Raw genomic sequence first — 20,855 nt, 5'->3', positions numbered from 1 at the left:
GAGTGCCTGTATAGTTCCGCTTTACAAAGGAAAGGGGGACAAGTGTGAGTGTAGTAGTTACAGAGGGATCAGCTTGTTGAGTGTAGTTGGGAAGGCTTATGGGAGGGTCTTAATTGAGAGGATTAGGAGAGGAACAGAGGGAGTAATTAGTGAGGAACAGTGTGGTTTTAGGACAGGTAGGGGATGTGTAGATCAGATCTTTGTGGTAAGACAGATATGTGAGAAAGCTATAGAAAAAGGTAAGGATGTTTTTTGGGCTTTTATGGATCTGGAAAAGGCTTATGACAGGGTAGACAGGAAGGCACTGTGGGAGGTACTGCAGATATATGGGATAGGAGGAAAGCTGTTAAGAGCAGTCAAGAGTTTTTATGAGAGTAGTAGAGCTTGTGTTAGGATTAGAAATGTAGAGAGTGAATGGTTTGAGGTAAAGGTGGGACTTCGTCAGGGGTGTGTTATGTCGCCCTGGCTGTTCAACTTATACACGGATGGGGTAGTGTGAGAGGTGAATGCAAGGATAGTGGGTCAGGGGTTGGAGATGATTAAAGAAAATGGAGAAAAGTGGGAGGTGAGCCAGTTGTTGTTTGCTGACGACACTGCGCTTATAGTAGGATCAGAGGAGGGATTGAGGAAGTTAGTGACAGAGTTTGAGAAGATGTGTGAAAGAAGGAAGCTGAAGATAAATGTGGGCAAAAGTAAGGTGATGAGATGTACAAGGGGAGAGAGTGACAGTAAGCTGGAAGTGAGCATTAAGGGTGAGAAATTGGAGGAAGTGGATAGTTTTAGATACTTGGGGGGGGAATGTGACAGAAAAGGGAGGAGTGGGGGTGGAGGTAGAATGTAGATTGAGAGAAGCGAGTAAATGCCTTGGTGGATTAAAAAGTGTAATGAGAAATAGACATCTGGGAATGGATGCTAAGAGGAGGTTATATGAAGGAGTGATTGTGCCAACAGCAATGTATGGGGCAGAAACATGGAACATAAGAGAGGAAGAGAGAAGGGGTTTGAATGTGTTTGAGATGAAATGTCTGAGAAGTATGATAGGGGCTACTAGGCTAGATAGAGTGAGAAATGAGGAGAACAGGGATGGAAAGGGAGCTGGGAGATAGGGTTGTTGAAAGACTATTAGGATGGTTTGGACACATGGAAAGTATGAGTGAAGAAAGATTAGTAAAAGAAGTGTGGAAGGCGGAGGTGGAAGGAGTGAATATGAGGGGGCGTCCTAGGATGAGATGGATGGATGGGGTGAAAGGGGCTTTACAAAAGAGAGGAATGTCTGTAGAGGAAGGACGGGAGAGGACAGAAGATAGGGGTGAATTACAAAGGATTACAAAGGCAAAGCATGCCGACAGGAGACCTTTTGATCCATATCTAGGTCGGATGCAAAAAAAAATAAAAAAAAATAAAAAAAAAATAAATTAAAACTATAACAATGTAAATAACAATTAAAATACATAAATAAATGCATTGGTATAGTTGAATAACAAACAAACAGGTAAATAGTAAATGATAATAAATTGACATATAACTAATAATAAATGAAAATCAGACAGACAAATTATAACAACAAAAACAAATAATATAACATAAATTATAATAATTACAGCATCTTACTTAGGTATTTATCTAAATGATTCTTAAAGCTTCGAACTGAACTACATTGCACTACCTGTGCAGGAAGTTTATTCCATTCATTTACTACACGGTTGGCAAAGTTGTTTCTACCTACTTCCAAATTGAATCTATTTCCGGACAGTTTGAGACCATTGTTTCTTGTCTGATTCTCATTCAATGTGAAAATTTGGTCACTTTTGATGTTGTCAATTCCCTTTAAAATCTTAAAGACCTGTATCAAGTCACCTCTGAGTCTACGCTTTTTTAGGGAAAACAGATTCATGTGCTTAAGTCGATTTTCGTATGATTTATTTTTGATATTTGGAATCAGTTTTGTGGCTCGCCGTTGTACTTTTTCCAGTCTGTCAATGTCTTTAATGAGATTCGGTGACCATACGGAAACAGCATATTCCAAATGTGGACGAACTAACGATTTATATAGCTTGTTAATGAGTGATGGACTTTTGAAATCAAAAGATCGCGCAATCAATCCCAGAATCTTATTTGCTTTCTCAGAGGCTGAAATACACTGCTTGGATGATTTGAGGTCGTTACTGATAATTACGCCGAGATCTTTTTCACTATCCACTTTTGTTAACGAATTTCCAAATAACTTGTAATCGTACTTGCTGTTATTTTTACCTATGTGCATTACCTTGCATTTACTTGTGTTAAATTTCATTAGCCACTTTTCAGACCATTGCTGTAATTGATCTAAATCTTCTTGAATATCTAATTGGTTTGAGTGATCATTTGCCACTCCGCACAGTTTTGTATCATCAGCAAATTTGGAAACAGTAGATTTTAGTCCATGGTCTATATCATTTATATATACTATGAATAGAAGTGGCCCAAGAACGGAACCCTGAGGAACTCCACTTGCAACACTTTTCCATCCAGAAGTTTTTCCATTTAAAACAACTCTCTGTTTTCGACCTTTCAACCAATTACTAGTCCAACCTAATAGGCCACTTGGAGAAGGGTTGTGTATAGATGATGCTGTGATGCATGAGGGGGAGTGGGTGGGGGATGGGGGATGAGGAAGTATGTATGAGAAAACATTTGATGCAGCCCGAAGGGATTTCTCCCCGTCTTCTCCTTTCCTGTATGAGGGGACGGAGAGTGGGAGTCGCCGAATTTATAAAGCGGCCTTGCTGTGGATGTGCTGTGTCTTGCAACACTGCTTCTGACCCATGGCAGTGGACAGGATGCAGGGATGACCCGTCATCCAGGAGGTGCCAAGATGGGAGGGAGGGTGGAGGGGAGTGGAATATATGGGAAATGAGATGGGTGGGAGTGATTTTTATTTTTTTATTTTTTTTTTTTTTTTCTACCCCCCGTATAGGGGGGAAAAAGCCTTTGGTATATATATGTACAAATATGATATTAAAAGAAAGATACAACTATATATATATATATATATATATATATATACATATATATATATATACATATATATATATATATATATATATATATATATATATATATATACATTACTGTTATTTGATTATTTTTCTCATTTGTGCTCTTTTCCTCTTACTCTCATTTCATACTGCATTCAAAAGAGTTTACTCTATAAGGAGGAAAGAGCCTTTTGGTATATGTTTTTGTTTATACATAAGTGTTTCCCTCAGTTACTTTGAAGAATTAATAGAACATTTGAAGGGAAATGGCTAGCAGTATTTAGTATCAATGTGAGCAGTTCTTAGAAATATGGAAAAGAAAAAATACATATACCAAGGCATTTTTCCCCCTTACACGGGAGGTAGCCAAAAGAAAAAGGCATAGAAACCACTCCTACCCATTCCATCCCCTAGATAGTACACTCCCATCCACCCTCTTCCCTCCCTCTTGTCTTGGCACCTCCTGGATGACGGGTCATCCCTGCATCTTGTCCATTGACCTGGGTTAGAAGCAGTGTCGCAAGACACAGCACATCCACAGCAAGGCCGCATCATTAATTCAGCAAGCCAGGGTGACATAACACATCCTTGACGAAGTCCTACCTTCACCTCAAACCACTCACTCTCTCCATTTCTAATCCTAACACAAGCTTACTCTCATAAAACTCTTCTCTTAAAAGCTTTCCTCCAATCCCATTAATCTACAACACCTCCCATAGTGCCTTCCTGTCTACCTTGTCATAAGCATTTTTCAGATCCATAAAAGCCCAAAAAGCATCCTTATCTTTTCCTATTGCTTTCTCACATATGTCTTATTTAAAAAATCTGATCTACACAACCCCTACCTATCCCAAACACACACTGTTCCTTATCAATTACTCCCTCTGTTCCTCTCCTAATCCACTCAATCAAGACCCGCCCATAAGCCTTCCCAACTACACTTAAGAAGCTTATCACTCTGAAACTACTACATTCACACTTGTCCCCTTTTCCCTTGTAAAGTGGAACTATACAAGCTCTCCTCCAGTCCTTCGGCACTCTACCCTCTCTTAAACAAACATTAAATAAACTCACCAGCCAGTCCACCATCATTGTACCTCCTTTTTCCAGACATTCTGCATGACATCCATCCAACCCAGGTGCCTTACCTGCTCTCATCATCTTAACCCCTTCCATACGGTGCCGCACACGTAGGCGTCATGGACTTAGATCTCAGTGGCAGCAGCCAATGCCAGCCGTACGACGTGTCGTAATAATACTCGCATCATAAAATATAGTCACCGCTTATATCGATCGTTCTCTCTTTCACCCGCAAATTTTGAATACCACAGAGAATGAGATTCAGGCCACATTTGAGAGAATGTAAAAACACAGGGGCGACTACAATAAATATAATCAAGACGCCGATATGGCAGCCTCGCGAATACACTCGCTCCCCATGACGCCTACGTGTGCGGCACCGTATGGAAGGGGTTAACAACTGCCTTCACTTCATCTTTCCTTATTTCTCCTCCATTTTCCTCACTCATCACAGTCATTTTCTTAGCACTTCCCACTGCAACTACCTCTCCCTCCTTATCCTCATTCACGTTAAGTAACTCCCTTAAATACTCTGCCCATCTTCCTCTTACTGCCTTTTCATGTATTATCACCTCTCCATCTGCACTTTCTACCTTTCCTTCTGTATTTTATTTGCCTCCTTTTATATATATATTTTTTTTCTTTTTTTCTTTTTTTCTTTTTAACTTTCAAACTTTTCTGTCATTCTCTTACCCCATTTTACATCTGCTCTCTTATTTGCCTCCTTTATCTTATGCTTTACTTTTCTTTGTACGTCTCATATTCACTTGTCCTATTTTGTAACCAGTCTTTGAAAGCTCACTTCTCTTCTACAACCTTCTTTGCTTCCTCATCCCACCACTCACTACCCTTCCTTCTATTTCCTCCCATCCTCCATGTTCTACATGCCATCTTTGCACACCTTGTGACTCCCTCCTTAAACCTTCCCCATTCCTCCTCCACTTGTAGTTCTACTCTATTCTTCACTCCCTCCCACTCCTCTCTCATCTTCTTCTTGTACTCATTCTCCTTTTCTTTCTCATTTAAGCACTCTAAGCACCTCCTCCCTACCTTTTGTCCCTTTCCTCTTTCTCCATCCTCCACTCTCAACTTACCTTCCCCTGATGTCAATACGGAAAAATAGTAATACTCCCAAATGGATGACGGACAGATTGAAACATGAGATCGGAATGAAAAGAGGACTTACGTTAAAAAAAAAAAAAACAGGGAATCACACCGTAGATCAAGATATAACGAAATGGCAAAGCTGGTTAAAAAGAACACACGTACAGTGAAACGTAATTATGAAATTAAGGTTGCCAGTTAAGCAAGATCCAACCCAAAGGGTTTCTTTCATCTCTATAGAACAAAAAATAAAGAAAGAACAGAACCAATTAAAAACGATGAAAATGTCATGATAGAATCAGAGGAAAAAATGAGTGAGGAGTTTAACAATTATTTTCTGTGTGTTTACTAATGAGAGGTTAGATAAGTACCTGACTGTGATCCGATTTTCAGAGGGGATGAAGAAAGTAGTCTATCTAATATCAGCATTAGTAAAGAAGAAGTAGTCAAGCAGATTGAAAGAAAGCTACGAAATCACCGGGTCCAGACGAAATTTTTCCGAGAAAGCTTAACCCCTTCACTACAGGCCAAAATCTCGCAAGCAGCATTAGCTGCCAGACGTGCGATGTTGCGTCATAATACTCGCATTATAAAAAATAAAGTTACAGCTGTATTGCTCATTCTCTTTCACCCATGAATTTTGATAACCATAGAAAATGTGATGAAGCCAGTTTACAGAGTATGGGGGTCACACAGGTACAGCTACAATATATATAATCAAGATGCCGACATTGGCATCCTCGGGTACCCACTTGCTCCTCATGACGCCTACGTAGGCGTCATCGTATCGAAGGGGTTAAGGAGAGTAAATTTGAAATTGCAACCAGTTAACCGAAATATTTAATAAATCAGTAGACACTGGTTTTGTACCTATTGCTTGGAGGCAGGTAAATGTTGTTCCTGTTTTTAAGAAGGGAAATAGATCGTCTATATGCAACTACAGGTCATTCGGTTTGACATCGGTTATAGGAAAAATGCTTGAACCAGTAATAGTAAATAGACTCGGAGAACACATCGAAAGACATAGTTTAATTCATGATTCGCAGCATGGTTTCTCTAAGGGTAAGTCATGTATGACTAATCTTCTATCCTTTTACACTAAAGTATATAAGCCGTCAGATAACAATGATAATTACAATGTTATTTACCTTGACTTTAGCAAAGTGTTCGACAAGGTGCCACACCAGAGACTACTAAATAAAATCAAAGCCCATGGCATAGGAGGAAAAGTGTTAGAATGGATTAGAGCTTGGATTAGTAACAGAAAACAGTGGGTCACCATAAATGGAGTAAAATCTAGGTGGGGCAGTGTTACTAGTGGGGTCCCACAGGGCTTGGTTTTGGGTCCCATGTTGTTCATTATGTACATAAACAACTTAGACAATGGGATAAATAGTGATGTTAGTAAGTTTGAGGACAACACTAAAATAGGATGCCTAATTAGGTCAGGAAATGATGCAGAGATTCTGCAGGATGATCTTAACAAATTGTTCATATGGTCGGTGAAATGGCAAATGAATTTCAATATCTAAGTGTAGCGTGTTAAACATAGAGCTACACAACCCCAAAAATAGATACAGCTTAGATAACATGCTTTTAGAGAAAACTGAGTGCGAGAGAGACTTGGGAGTTCTAGTGAGTCCGGACCTTAAAACCAGGAAACAGTGCATTAGCGCCAGGAGTAAAGCTAACAGAGCATTAGGTTTCATTGCTAGGACATTAACGAATAGAAGTGCAGAGGTAATTATTAAACTCTATATAGTGATAGACCCATCCTTGACTATGCGGTACAGTTTTGGTCTCCGTCCTACAGAATGGACATCAATTCACTTGAATCAGTACAGAGAAGAATGACCAAAATGATACATGGACTCAGAAATTTGCCTTATGAAGAGAGGCTTAGGCACCTTAACTTACACTCTCTGGAAAGACACAGAGTGAGGGGTGATCTAATAGAGGTGTTCAAGTGGATCAAAGGCTTTAACAGGGGTGATGCAAACAAGGTCATCATATTAAAACATCAGGGCAGGACTCGCAGTAATGGTTATAAACTGGACAAATTTAGATTTAAGAAGGAAATAGTCAAGAATTTGTTTACTAATAGGGTGGTCGATGAATGGAATAAACTTAGTAACCATGTAGTAAGCGCTGAAACTATCAGTTGCTTTAAGAAACGATTAGACAACTTTAAGGATGGGGATGACAGGTGGTGGTGGATACAGAGCTGCCTAATGTAGGCCTTATGGTCTCTTGCAGTCTCCTTCATTCTTATGTTCTTATGTATGTTCAAAAAATTATCTGATATTCCCCCACTTTCTCCCCTTAGAACATGTACATCCTTAACTCTTCTTACTATACTCATGGTTACAATTATATAGTCCAATAACACTTTACCACCTTTCCATCCACCACCCTCTCCCATGTGTACTTATGCTTGACTTTCTTCCTAAATACTGTATTTGCTATCATCAACTCTCAAGACACATCACTATCAGCTCTCCACTACAATTTTTTCCAGGAACTCCACACTTCCCTATCACTCTGTCTATTGGTTCATTTCCTACCCTAGCATTAAGGTCTCCCAATACCACTACATTAACATTCCTCACCTAATCCCTCTGTGCACTCATTTAAATCCATCCAAAAAGCCTCCCTTTCCTCAACACTGTTCTCACTATCAGGCCCATATGCACTTACAAAAACCCACATCTCCCTTCCCAGTTTCACCTTCATCTACATTAACCTTGAAGAAACCTCCTTCCACTCCACTACATGCTTTCCTATCTCTTCACTTATTAGTATAGCCACCTCTTCTCTCCCTTGTCTTCCCTTCACTCCTGAGGACCTCCCAACTACACTCCCAAACTTACACTCACCCCTCCCTTTCAACTTATTTTTACTCAGTGCCAACACATCCATCTTTCTTCTCACAAACATACTGCCTATCTCTTCCCTTTTACTCTCATCTGTACCACATCCACACATATTAAAAGACCCAAACCTTAGTGTACTGGTTGGAAAACTCCTAGACCCTCTTATGCCTTTACTTTTTTTAGGAATGCCCCCTTTGGGGCTACAGGGAGAAGGATGCCTAGTCCTATCCCTGTCCCATTTTTTTGTTGCCTTGTATGAGTCAAGTGGGAAAACTTGGTGGCAGTATTCTTTTCCCCCACCATAGGGTTAGACGAAAAAAGGCAATTAATATTCAGAGAAAAGCTACAGGACAGTAACAAGGGGTGGGGGGACAGCATAATGGAGGAACAGCCACAGTATAATAAAGTATCATCTCTATGAACAGAGTCTTCCTCTATTACAGACAAAATTATGTGTGGGTCTGGTCCATAGGGACACCCCATATAGACCTTAAAGTATCATCTACTTGCTACTTAGCCACAATAACATGCAGCCAATACCCCAGATGGGGATACATACATATACCAAGGATTTTTTTCCCCTCACAGGAGAGGTAGCCAAAGTCAAAGGCATAAATCCATTCCCACCCATTTCATCCCCACATACTCCACTCCCATTCACCACCCCTCCCTCCCTTTTTTCTTAGCTCCTCCTGGGTGATGGGTCATTCCTGCATCTTGCTCACTGCTCTGGGTCGAAGCAATGCAGCAAGACACAGCACATTATGTACCACACCAAAAACCAAAATCTTCCCTATAGAACAGCACACAAAAGTACCAACACAGAAAAGGTTTGACCAGAATCAAATTGCTCTAGATGCAATTACAACCAAAAGACACCAAACACCAAAGAGAGAAACTTTGGGAGAAATGGAAAGGCTGGGGGGGGGGGGGGGAACATACATACATATACCAAGGCTTTTTCCCCCTTACAAGGGAGGTAGCCAAAAAGGAAAAGGCATAAAATCATTCCCACCCATTCCATCCCTGAATACACTCCACATCCCTCCACCCTCCCTCTTATCTTAGCACCTCCTGGATGACGGGTCATCCCTGCACCTTGTCCACTGCCCTGGGTCAGAAGCAGTGTTGCAAGACACAGCACATCCACAGCAAGGCTGCTTCATTAAATTGGCGACCCCCCCTCTCCGTCCCCCCATGCATAAAAGGAGAAGACGGGGAGAAATCCCTTCGGGCTGCGTCAAATTTTGCTCACACATACTACCTCATCCCCCATCCCCCCGCCCATTCCACCTCATGCATCACAACATCATCCATATACAACCATTCTCCATTCACCCCTGTCTTCTGTCCTCTCCCGTCCTTCCTCAACAGACATTCCCCTCTTCCCCAAAGCCCCCTTCACCCCATCCATCCACCTCATCCTAGGACGTCCCCTCATGTTCACTCCCTTCACATCTGCCTTCCATACCTCTTTTACTAGTCTTTCTTCACTCATTCTTTCCATGTGTCCAAACCATCCCAATACTCTTTCATCAACCCTCTCTCCCAACTCTCTTTCCACCCCCGTTCTTCTCCTCACCTCCTCATTTCTTACTCTATCTAGCCTAGTAACCCCCATCATACTTCTCAGACACCTCATCTCAAACACATTCAAACTCCTTCTCTCTTCCTCTCTTATGTTCCATGTTTCTACCCCATACAGTACTGTTGGCACAATCACTCCTTCATACAGCCTCCTCTTAGCATCCATTCCCAAATGTCTATTCCTCATTACATTTTTTTTTTTTTTTTTTTTTTTTTTTTTTTTTTTTTTTTTTTTTCCCTCCTTGTAATGAGGAAAAAAAACAGTTTTGCAATATTGGTAGTTGGGGGGGACATGAATGTGATGATTCACAATTGGAAGTGGTAGAGGAAAACGTAACCCATAGATATGTTATATCATAGATTCAGAGCATGAGCTGAGAAAGAAGAAGGATGATATTGATGTGTTCAGAGAGGATTGCTGGAACTAGATAAGTGTTACAAAACATGTTAATTTTTCTGTGTCATTTTCACAGAGGAAGATGCATACTTCAGTGAAACTGATGAAGAACTTGATGAAAGAGTATCACCATCAAAGAAATCACCACAAAACACTCCAGCAAGGTAAGTGTATTATGGGTTCAAGGTTTGTGGAACTAACGATAGATACTCACTAGTGTCCCTGTAAAAGGAAAGTCAACATTTTAGGGATTTTTGTATCACCCCTGTTGACCAAAATCACACAATATTATTTTATGTTTGGAGACTAATCTCTGAAAAAAGTGCTGATCACTTTCAACCTCTGTTCCTTTCTACCCCCGTTCTCAAGTTTTTTCCACAGTGATGCTGCGTATTCCAATTTTGGTCTAATCAGTGTAACTAGTATTTTCTTTACCAATTCTACATCCACGTAGTCAACGGCTACTTTCATTGATCTTACATACATACATACGTATACCAAGGCTTTTTCCCCCTTACTAGGGAGGTAGCCAAAAAGGAAAAGTCATAAAATCATTCCTACCCATTCCATCCCTGAAAACACTCCACACCCCTCCACCCTCCCTCCCATCTTAGCACCTCCTAGATGACGGGTCATCCCTGCACCCTGTCCACTGCCCTGGGTCAGAAGCAGTGTCGCAAGACACAGCACATCCACAGCAAGGCCGCTTCACTAAATCGGCAACCCCGCCCTCGCCGTCCCCCCATATAAAGGAGAGAACGAGGAGAAATCCCTTCGGGCTGCATCAAAATTTTGCTCACACACACTACCTCACCCACCATCCACCCGTCCATTCCACCTCATGCATCACAACATCTTCCATATACAACCATTCTCCATTCACCTCTGTCTTCTGTCCTCTCCCGTCCTTCGTCAACAGACACTTCCCTCCTCCCCAAAGCCCCCTTCACCCCATCCATCCATCTCATTCTAGGATGTCCCCTCATGTTCACTCCCTCCACATCCGCCCCCCACACCTCCTTTACCAGTCTTTCCTCACTCACCCCCTCCATGTGTCCAAACCATCCCAACACTCTCTCATCAACCCCATCCCCCAACTCCCCCCCCCCACTCTCCTCCCCACCCCCTGCCTCTCACTCTATCCAGCCCAGCAACCCCCATCATTGATCTTAATAAGTTAAAAGTTTCTCCAACTAATTTGTTGACATGTTTGTCTGGTGTCATGTCATTTAAGGTAGTTACCCCTAGGTCCTTTTCCAAGTTTACTTCTTTTTACTTCCTTTGTACCAATTTTGTATTGACCCAATATTCTATTTTTGCTTTTTCCAAATTCCATTATAAATCATTTCTTAATGTTGAAGCTCACTTCACTCTTCTGACTCCATTTCCAGACTTTGTCCAGGTCTTCTTCAAAAGATTTGCAATCTTCATTTGTACTAACTCTCTTTCATAGTTTCACATCATCTGCTAAGAAGTTCATATAACATTCCACGCCTTCATCCATATCATTTATATAAATAGCAAACATTATCAGAACCAATACAGAGCCTTGGGGGACTCTGTTTATCATATCTTCCCAATTTGATTTCTTGTCTCTATGTACCACCCTCGTTTTTCTTCCATTCAAGAAATCTTTCATCCATCACAATAATTTTCCTTGTATTCCACCTATTATTTAAAATTTTCTAGGTAGCTTTTTGTGTGGTACTTTGTCAAGCACCTTTTGTAAGTCCAAGAAAGCATAATCCGCCCATCCGTCTCTTGTACTATTTTTATTAATCTTTAGTAAAAGCATATTAAGTTTGTAGTACATGATCTTCCACTTCTAAAACCAAATTGTTTAGGATTTAGTATTTTGTTCTCTTCCAAGTATTTTATCCATTTATTTTTAATAACTTTTTCGCAGATTTTTGCTACTGTGCTTGTAAGGGATACTGGTCAAGTTTGTTGGATTTTCTTTGTCTCCTCCTTTGTATATTGGTACAATATTTGCATTTTTCCAATCTTGTGGTACTTTTCCTTCTTTGAGTGAGAATTCAATTGTGTATTTTGTCTGTTCATCTGTACATTCTTTCAATATCCAGTTCACAATTCCATTGGGCCTGTATGACTTTCTGATGTTAATGTTCTTTATTTGGTCTGTCTGGGGTATTAGCTACATGTTGTTATGGCAAAGTAGCATGCAGTTGATACTTTAGGGTCTATATGGGGTGCCCCTATGGACCAGAGCCACACATCATTTTGTCTGTGATAGAGGAAGACTCTGCTCACAGAGAAATGATGAAACTTTTATTATACTGCCACTGTATCTCCATTATGGTGTCCTGTAACCCCTTGTTGCTGTCCTGTACCATTTCTCTGAATTTCATTTCCTTGTTTTGTCTACCCTGTGGTGGGGGAAAAGGATGGTGCCACCAAGTATTCCTACTTGGATTGTAAGAGGTGAGAAAATTGGGATGGGGATTGGGACCAGGTATCCTTCTCCCTGTAGCCCCACAGGGGACATTTCTAAAAAAGGTAAAGGCATAAGAGGGTCTAGGAGTTTTCCAACCAGCACCCTAAGGTTTGTGTCTTTTAATGTGCATGGATGTGGTACAGATGGAGAGTAAAAGGGAAGAGAGAAGTTGTATGTTTGTGAGAAGAAAGATGGATGTGTTGGCTTTGAGTGAAACTAAGTTGAGAGGGAAGGGTGAGTGTGAGTTTGGGAGTGTAGTTGGGAGGTTCTCAGGAGTGAAGAGGGGGCGAGGGAGAGAAGGAGTGGCTATACTAATAAGTGAAGAGATAGGTAAACATGTAGTGGAGTGGAAGGAGGTTTCTTCAAGGTTAATGTGAATGAAGGTGAAACTGGGAAGGGAGATGTGGGTTTTTGTAAGTGCATATGGACCTGGTAGTGAGAAGAGTATAGAAGAAAGAGAGGCTTTTTGGATAGACTTAAATGAGTGCATAGAGGGATTAGGGAGAAACGTCAATGTAGTAGTATTGGGAGACCATAATGTTAGGATAGGAAATGAACCAATTGACAGAGTGGTTGGGAAATGTGGAGTTCCAGGAAAGAATCGTAGTGGAGAGTTAATGGTGGAGATGTGTCTAGAAAGAGAGTTGATAGCAAATACAGTGTTTCGGAAGAAAGTCAAGCATAAGTACACATGGGAGAGGGTGGTGGATGGGAGTGTGGTAGATAGAGTGTTAATGGACTGTAGTGGTAGATAGGAGTATAATAGGAAGAGTTAACCCCTTCCATACGGTGCCGCACACGTAGGCGTCATGGGGAGCGAGTGTATTCGCGAGGCTGCCATATCGGCGTCTTGATTATATTTATTGTAGTCGCCCCTCCATAATGACATTCTTTCTAATTCTTTTGTAATCGCATTTTCTATGGTTATCAAAATTCACGGGTGAAGAGAGAACGATCGATATAAGCGGTGACTATATTTTATGATGCGAGTATTATTACGACACGTCGTACGGCTGGCATTGGCTGCTGCCACCGAGATCTAAGTCCATGACGCCTACGTGTGCGGCACCGTATGGAAGGGGTTAAGGATGTACATGTTCTAAGGGGAGAGTGGGGGATTATCAGATAATTTTTTGGTAGAAGGTAAGTTGAGAGTGGAGGATAGATGGAGAAAGAGGAAAAGGACAAAAGGTAGGGAGGTGTTTAGAGTGAACTCCTTAAATGAGAAGGAAAAGGAGAAGGAGTACAAGAAGAAGCTGAGAGAGGAGTGGGAGGGAGTGAAGGATAGAGTAGAACTAGGAGTGGAGGAGGAATGGGGATGATTCAAGGAAGGAGTCACAAAGTGTGCAAAGATGGTGTGTGGAACAAGAAGGACAGGAGAAAATAGAAGGAAGGGTAGTGAGTGGTGGGATGAGGAAACAAAGAAGGTTGTAGAAGAGAAGAAGCAAGCTTTCACAAATTGGTTACAAAATAGGACGAGGGAGTCATATGAGAGGTACAAAGAAAAGAGAAGGCAGTAAGAGGAAGATGGGCAGAGTATTTATGGGAGTTGCTAAATGTGAAGGAGGATAGGGAGGGAAAGGATAGTTGCAGTGGGAAGTGCAGAGAAATTGACTGTGATGAGTGAGAAAAAATGGAGGAGAATTAAGGAAGGATGAAGTGAAGGCAGTTGTCAAGATGATGAGAGCAGGTAAATCACCTGGTCTGGATGGATGCCATGCAGAATGTCTAAGAAAAGGAGATACAGTGATGGTGGACTGGTTGGTGAGGTTATTTAATGTTTGTTTAAGAGAGGGTAGAGTGCCAGAGGACTGGAGGAGTGCCTGTATAGTTCCACTCTACAAGGGAAAAGGGGACAAGTGTGAGTGTAGTAGTTTCAGAGGGATAAGCTTGTTAAGTGTAGTTGGGATTTGATACCTTACTGGTCACTTGAATACACAGCCCTTGCATCCCGAAAAACAACAACAAGGTGTTTTCCTAATCCAGTCAACAAAGCACTAAGTCGGAGCACAATTGCTGGACTTCCTCTCCGATGACATGTGTGTGTATTTACCTAGTTGTATTTTGCAGAAGAGCTATGCTCGTAGTGACCCACAGTTGTATCTTTCCGCATCCAGTTCTTTCTTAAAATCATTTATAATTTAAGCACTCACTGTTTTCTCTTCCAATTTGTTCCATGTATCTATTACTTTGTGTGGAAAGCTGTTCTTTTTCAAATCTTCTGTAACTGTCCTTCTTAACCACTTCCATACGGTGACGCCTACATAGGCAGCATGAGGAGCAAGTGGGTACTCGATGATGCCAACGTCATCATCTTGATTATATTTATTGTAGTCATACCTACGTAACTTCCATTCTCTCTAAACTGGCTTCATCATATTTTCTATGGTTATCAAAATACACGGGTGAAAGAGAACGAACGATTGAGCACTGACTTTATTTTTTATAATACGATTATTATGACGCAACATCGCACGTCGGGCAGCTAATGCTGCCAGATGTGCGATGTGCCCCAGAGTGAAGAGGTTAAGTTTCTTCTCATGTCCTCTTGTATTACTTCTGTCCCATTTAAGTAGATTATCCCTATCAAGGATTTCCATCCCTTTCATAATTCTGTAGATGGTTATCAAATTGCCCCTTTCTCTTCTCTGTTTAAGAGTTTATAAGTTTAGTTTGTCCAATCTTTGTTCATATGTCAATGTGTGTATATGCATGTATGTATATAATGAGCTTTCCAAAATGTAAATTAGCTGTTTGTTCTATATTACATATATATTTGTTTATTTATTTTATTTTATATATTTATTTATTTATTTATTTATTATTTATTTTTTCCATTCACAGGGTATCTCCAAGCAAAGAAAATGAAGGTCATTTTTGGCGTGCAGGATCAGCAAGTCCTCAAAGTTCCCAGAATTCAAGAGGGTCCCCACTTGGATCCTTAGGTTCTTCATTGGGGGCTCTAAGCTCAGGAAAGAGTCAAGGTCTCAAGTTCCTCCAGTGTTCAAGGGATTTACAAAGTCAGCCAGTCCCAACTTCATCATTTAGAAGTTACAGGTTAGTCAAAAGTGTTGAGGAGGTCATTGATGGATGCTTATTAGATGGTTACTTGAATAAAAAAAAATTTTTTTTGTCCAATTTGATAATGTAGGATTGTAAATTTGAAGACAAAAGTCATGTCACCCTTCCTGTATTTGAGAAAACAGACTTTACCTTTACTTTTACATTGATAGAAATTACTTTGTGTGATCCAAAACCAAAATCATATTTCCATAAGTTCATGAGGGGCAGAATGACTTTTTTCTTCTAGAATTTTAATGACACCATAAGTTGGTATGGGATGGGGCTGTGGGTAATGAGGAAAGGGGATTCTGTTGAGATTTTAGTTGTGTAAAAGCTGAAGATCAAATCAGTTAATTTGTGTAAAAAAACATACATATCAGAGTAACAGAAAAGGAATATATTTTAAAGATTAGTTATAATGAGGGGATGGAAGGGAGGGTGCTAACTAAATGAAGTGGCCTTGCTGTGGATGTACATTGTCTTGCTGCATTGCTTTTGACCCAGGGCAGTGGGTGAGATGCAGGGATGACCCATCATCCAGGAGGAGCCAAGAAAAGAGGGAGGGAGGGGTGGTGAATGGGAGTGGAGTATGTGGGGATGAAATGGGTGAGAGTGGATTTATGCCTTTGACTTTGGCTACTGCCCATGTAAGGGGGGAAAAAAGCCCTTGGTATATGTATTTATGTATAATGTACACATAATAATCTCTTGCCACTCCTGTCCTTATATATGAGGGATATGGTACAAATCCCAGTGCAGATACATGAATCTGTGGGTTGTATGTACTTGCAGCCTGTCACACTACTGCAGACAGCTCCCACATCTAGGTAATATTAGGGAAAAGACAAAGGCCAAAGGTGTGTCCTGCCCCATTCCATTCAGACATGCTGTAATGTCTCTGTGAATACACCAAATGCTTTAGTGTAAGGCTAGAGTGTGCATATGAAAGGACAGTGCTGGACTAGCTTTGTGTGTGTGTGGTGCTGGGAGAGGGGACATTAGCATTGAATGAGTTTTTTTTTTCTCCCATTTGCATCCTCAAGATGATTAGGGTAGTTACCAAGTAGCCAAATTAAACTCGGTAAATACTGTTATTGGATCATAAGGTTTAAGGGTTGTAATGATAGGGTAGACATTTCAAATAGGAGTCATTTTTATTATTGATTTGGTTTAATGTCACAAATTCACCCTCTCAGAGAGGGCTAGAATATTGCATCATTATGGAGTACTTTTTTTTTTTTTTTTTTTTTTTTAATAAAATAAACAATAAATAAAAATAAAAGATTCCAAGAATATTATCTAATCATGAAAATTGATTCTTATATGCAGACGAGTGCGTGAGGATGGTAAGTGCAACAAGAAGAGCACATCTACAAGTGATCTTCTTTCCACAACAGATTCAAAGGCCCAGACCAAAGGGGTTCATCGCAAAGGTAGCCTCAGAGAAAGAATAAGAAATTTCCCTGCATCTCTTACAATGGACCGCAAAAAAGAAATTCGACAAACTCCAGAACGAAGTGTCAGTGTCACAGAAATGGCCTCAGCTGTGGCTCAAAGGTCCTATCGAAGGTCAACTACAGACCTGCATGAGTGTGGCAGTGAAGGGCGTGAGAAAGAGAAGGGAAATGTGTCGGCAACATTAATGGAGGAGAATAGGTCACAGGAGTCGTTGCCTTCCCCTGATGCATTGAAACCATCCTTACTTGAGAGAAGGAGAGCATCTGAAATGGAGAGAAATGCCTTGAGAAGTGCACGCAGGGGATCTGCTGATGGTGGAGATATGCAGCTTTCTCCTGTTGATTCCCCATTGTTCCAAAGTGGAAGTAGTGAACGAGTTCCCCATTACATGATGCCAACAAGGTCAAGCTCAAAACAGAATTTCTCAAAGCCAGAAATGGCAGATCTGGAAAGCAGAGGAAGTCCAACACGAGGAGGGAAAGGGACTGTAAGTCCACCAAGTAGTGGAAGATGTAGCCCTTTCAAAACAGATTCAGGGCGAAGAGGATCAACTGGGGATGCAAAACATGGATATGAGAGGCAGAGTTCATTATCAAGTGATTACTGGCACTCATCACGAAGAGGTTCAGTTGATTGCTTAGCCTCATCACCCCCAAGAGTAACATCCCCACCCATGTCACCTACATATTCTTCTAGTCTTCATCGTCGTACAGCACAAGGTTCATCTGGAAGTCTTGCTGCTGGGGAGGAATACAGAGAGGGGTCCCCAGAGAAATTGTGGATCAATTCTTTGCGATCCGATTCAAGAATGAAGGGAACTAAGGCAGAAAAGAAAGAGAAATATAGTCGTTCAAATGCTGATGTCGATCGTTTGAAGAAAGCTGCACTGTATCATCCACCTCAGCTCAAAGGCCGAGGAGGAGATCCTATGAAAGCAGCTTTTGAACTAAATCTTGATCCTTCATTTAATCGAGATCCATCCCTTAATCCTGACCCTTCCATTACTCAGTCCACCTCTACTCTAGACTCACCGAGAAATAGTAAGTCTGGATTCCGACTTTTCAGTTCGCCAAGATTAGGGAGACGTCACCATTCTAGTACTAGTGATATGTCTGATGCAGAGAACAGGTTAACAAAGAGTCCACCAAATGCTGTTGTAAGTCCATCTTCTGTTAAAACCTTTTTAGGTTCACCAAAGCTTCACAAAACATTCTTTGGGAGTAACAAAAAGAAACAAGAAGAGAAGCAATTACAACAGCAACAGCATCTCCACCATCTACAAGAGCAAGAACAATTACAAAAGCAACAATTACAACAGAGCACAAAGAGAGAAACTCCCAGCTCAAGACCAGAAGTACCTCCCCGGACAAAATTTTTGTCGCCAAGTGAGAGAACACTTCCTGCAAGTTCTTCCTTATCTTCGCTAACTTCCTTGTCTTCCACACCACAAACCAAGGCAAGACAAGTGCCCAACCTGACAATAAGAGCTCAAAATGAGGATGTTCCAGATGTTCCTAGGACTCCACTCAAGGTATAGCAGGTTTTTCATTTTTTATTATATAGTTAAGTACTTTAAGCATAAGAGGCCATAGAGGTTGGAAGGTAGTATACATTAGCATCCTCTTCAGTAGTTCATTAAGTTTTAGTCATTCTTCCTTTTGAAGACAGCATAATCATTTTGCTTAAGTTATTCAAGGTGCTGGGGGTTCAGTAAGAACACCACCTATGTGATTCCTGCATGGCATAAAAGGCAGCTAAAAGAGACGGCAATCTCATCCCCTCTCAGGGAATTGTTATAAAGAAGGCATGGAGTAAAAGGGATTGAAAAGATAACACTAGAGTAGCTTAACTCATTGTCAAAGGGCTATCTGTCCTAAGAATGAGCTGTTCCCTTGAACCTGTCTTTTATGTCTTACTGTACTACCTCTTCTTGATCCCCCTGAAAGGGGAAAGGAATTATGCCAGTGTGTTCTCACATATGTCAAATAGGAAACTAAATGGGACAGTGAAGTAAGATCCTGTACATTATCTCCTACAAAAAGTCAAGACAGCCCTTTTGCTCAAAGGGGCTTTGAGCAAGAGGGGAATGTCTGTTGGACAAGGAAGGGAGAAGGCAGAAAATAAGGGTGATTGGAGAATGGCTGTGTATAGATGATACTTTGATGCTAGGAAGGGAGGGGATGGGGGTGGAGAGTAGGGAGTGGTTATGTGTGAATGATATTTTGATGCAGCCTGAAGGGAGGATAGAGGTGGGGTTGCCGATTAAGTGAACTGGCCTTGCTGTGGATGTACCATGTTTTGCTACATAACTTCTGACCCAGGGTAATGGATGGTGCTACAGGGATGACCCTTCATCCATGAGGAGCTAAGATGAGAGGGAGGAAAGGGTGATGAATGGGAGTGGAATGGGTGGTAGCTTTCATTTTGATTTGGCTGTCTCCCTGATAAGGGAGGAAATGCCCTTGGTATGTAGTTATAAAAGTCAAGGAGGGATGACTACAACCAGAATCCTTGTAACTGGGTCATTAAATGTGCCTGAATGTGGTACAGATGAAAGTAAAAGGGAAGAGATTGGTAGTATATTTATGAGAAATAAGATAGATGTGTTAGCACTGAGTATAACTAAGTTGAAAGGAGTGAATTTGAGTCTGGGGGTGTGCTGGGCAGGGTGTCAGGAGTGACAAAGGAGTGCCACTAATAGAAAGATGAAATAGGTAAGTACATGGTGAAGTGAAGGGAAGTGTTCAAGAATAATGTTGGTTTAGGTAAACTTGGGATGAGAGGTATGGGTTTTTTTGAATGTACAGTCCTGGTAATGAAAAAAGTGATGAGGAGAAAGATACATTATGGATTTTCTTAAATGAGTGCAGAGAGATTCAAGAGGAAGGTAAATGCTGTGGTGTCGCTAAAGTAGATGAGCTGATAGAGTAGTAGGGAGTTGTGGAGTATTCAAAAGAGAGGTGGATAAATGTTAATAGACATATTAGAAAAGGAATTAATGACAGTGAACACTATTTTGATAAGAGAAAGAAGCATAATGTAAAGGGAAAGGGTGGTGGAAAGGGCATTAATGGACTATGTAGTGGTACTCAAATGGGGATTGGTAGAGTTCTGGATGGAAATGTTTTTGGGAGGGAGTAGGGGATAGTCAGATAATGATCTGGTAAAAAAGGAAATTGAGGTCATAAGAAATTTGGGGGAAGAGGAAAAGGGAGGGTGGTAGAAAAGTGCCAAAGTTGACAAACTAAGTATGGAGTGGGAGGAAGAATACCAGGAGAAGCTGAAGGAAGAGAAACAGTAGAGGAAGAATGGCTATATTTCAAGGAAGTGATAAAGCATGGAAAGACGTTATGTGGCATGAGAATGATAGGTTACAAGAGATGAAAATGTAAAGGTTGTGGTGGGGGGATCAAACTTATGAGGATTGGTTGCAAAAAAGAATGGATATATTTCAAGGAAGAAGTGGGAAAGCATTGAAAGATGGTATGTGGCATGAGAAGGATAGAATGTTACAGGAGAGGCAACAAGTGTTGTGATGAAGATAAAGGCTGTGGGGAGGGAAGTGATGAAGCTTATGAGGGTTGGTTGCAAAATAGAATTATGGAAGCATATGAAATGTACAGAAAAAAGAGAGAAGCAAAATACAAGGTAAAGGAAGTAAAGAGGAGAGCAGACATAAAATGGGGTAGGCTTTGACAGAGAAATTCAAAGAACAACATGTTTTGGAAAAGTGAAGAGTGAAGGGAAAGGGTTAGGTAGAGAGGAGGTAAAAGTTACAGACGGACAGATGTTAATGGAAGTGAAGGCTGTAAAGGGAAGAT

The 20,855-nt window shown here is 40.9% G+C and overlaps 1 protein-coding gene across 6 annotated transcripts in view; it reads left to right on the top strand.

Annotated features, from left to right (window-relative positions):
- The window catches only part of cnk (connector enhancer of ksr), a 98,865-nt gene that overhangs the window by 49,960 nt on the left and 28,050 nt on the right, over positions 1-20,855 (top strand). For all 6 annotated transcript variants that reach the window (XM_076204389.1, XM_076204388.1, XM_076204387.1 and 3 more), the window contains 3 exons: positions 10,135-10,222; positions 15,358-15,570; positions 16,906-18,565. In XM_076204389.1, the coding sequence (XP_076060504.1) occupies positions 10,135-10,222; positions 15,358-15,570; positions 16,906-18,565 (1,961 nt within the window). The remainder of the gene's footprint in view (positions 1-10,134; positions 10,223-15,357; positions 15,571-16,905; positions 18,566-20,855) is intronic.

Source organism: Oratosquilla oratoria, chromosome 21, assembly GCF_046742065.1.
Source record: "Oratosquilla oratoria isolate Oo_2021 chromosome 21, ASM4674206v1, whole genome shotgun sequence".
In the NCBI taxonomy this organism is placed as follows: Eukaryota; Metazoa; Arthropoda; class Malacostraca; order Stomatopoda; family Squillidae; genus Oratosquilla; species Oratosquilla oratoria.
Note: the sequence above shows the minus strand (reverse complement) of the source record. Positions and strands in the feature narration are given on the sequence as shown.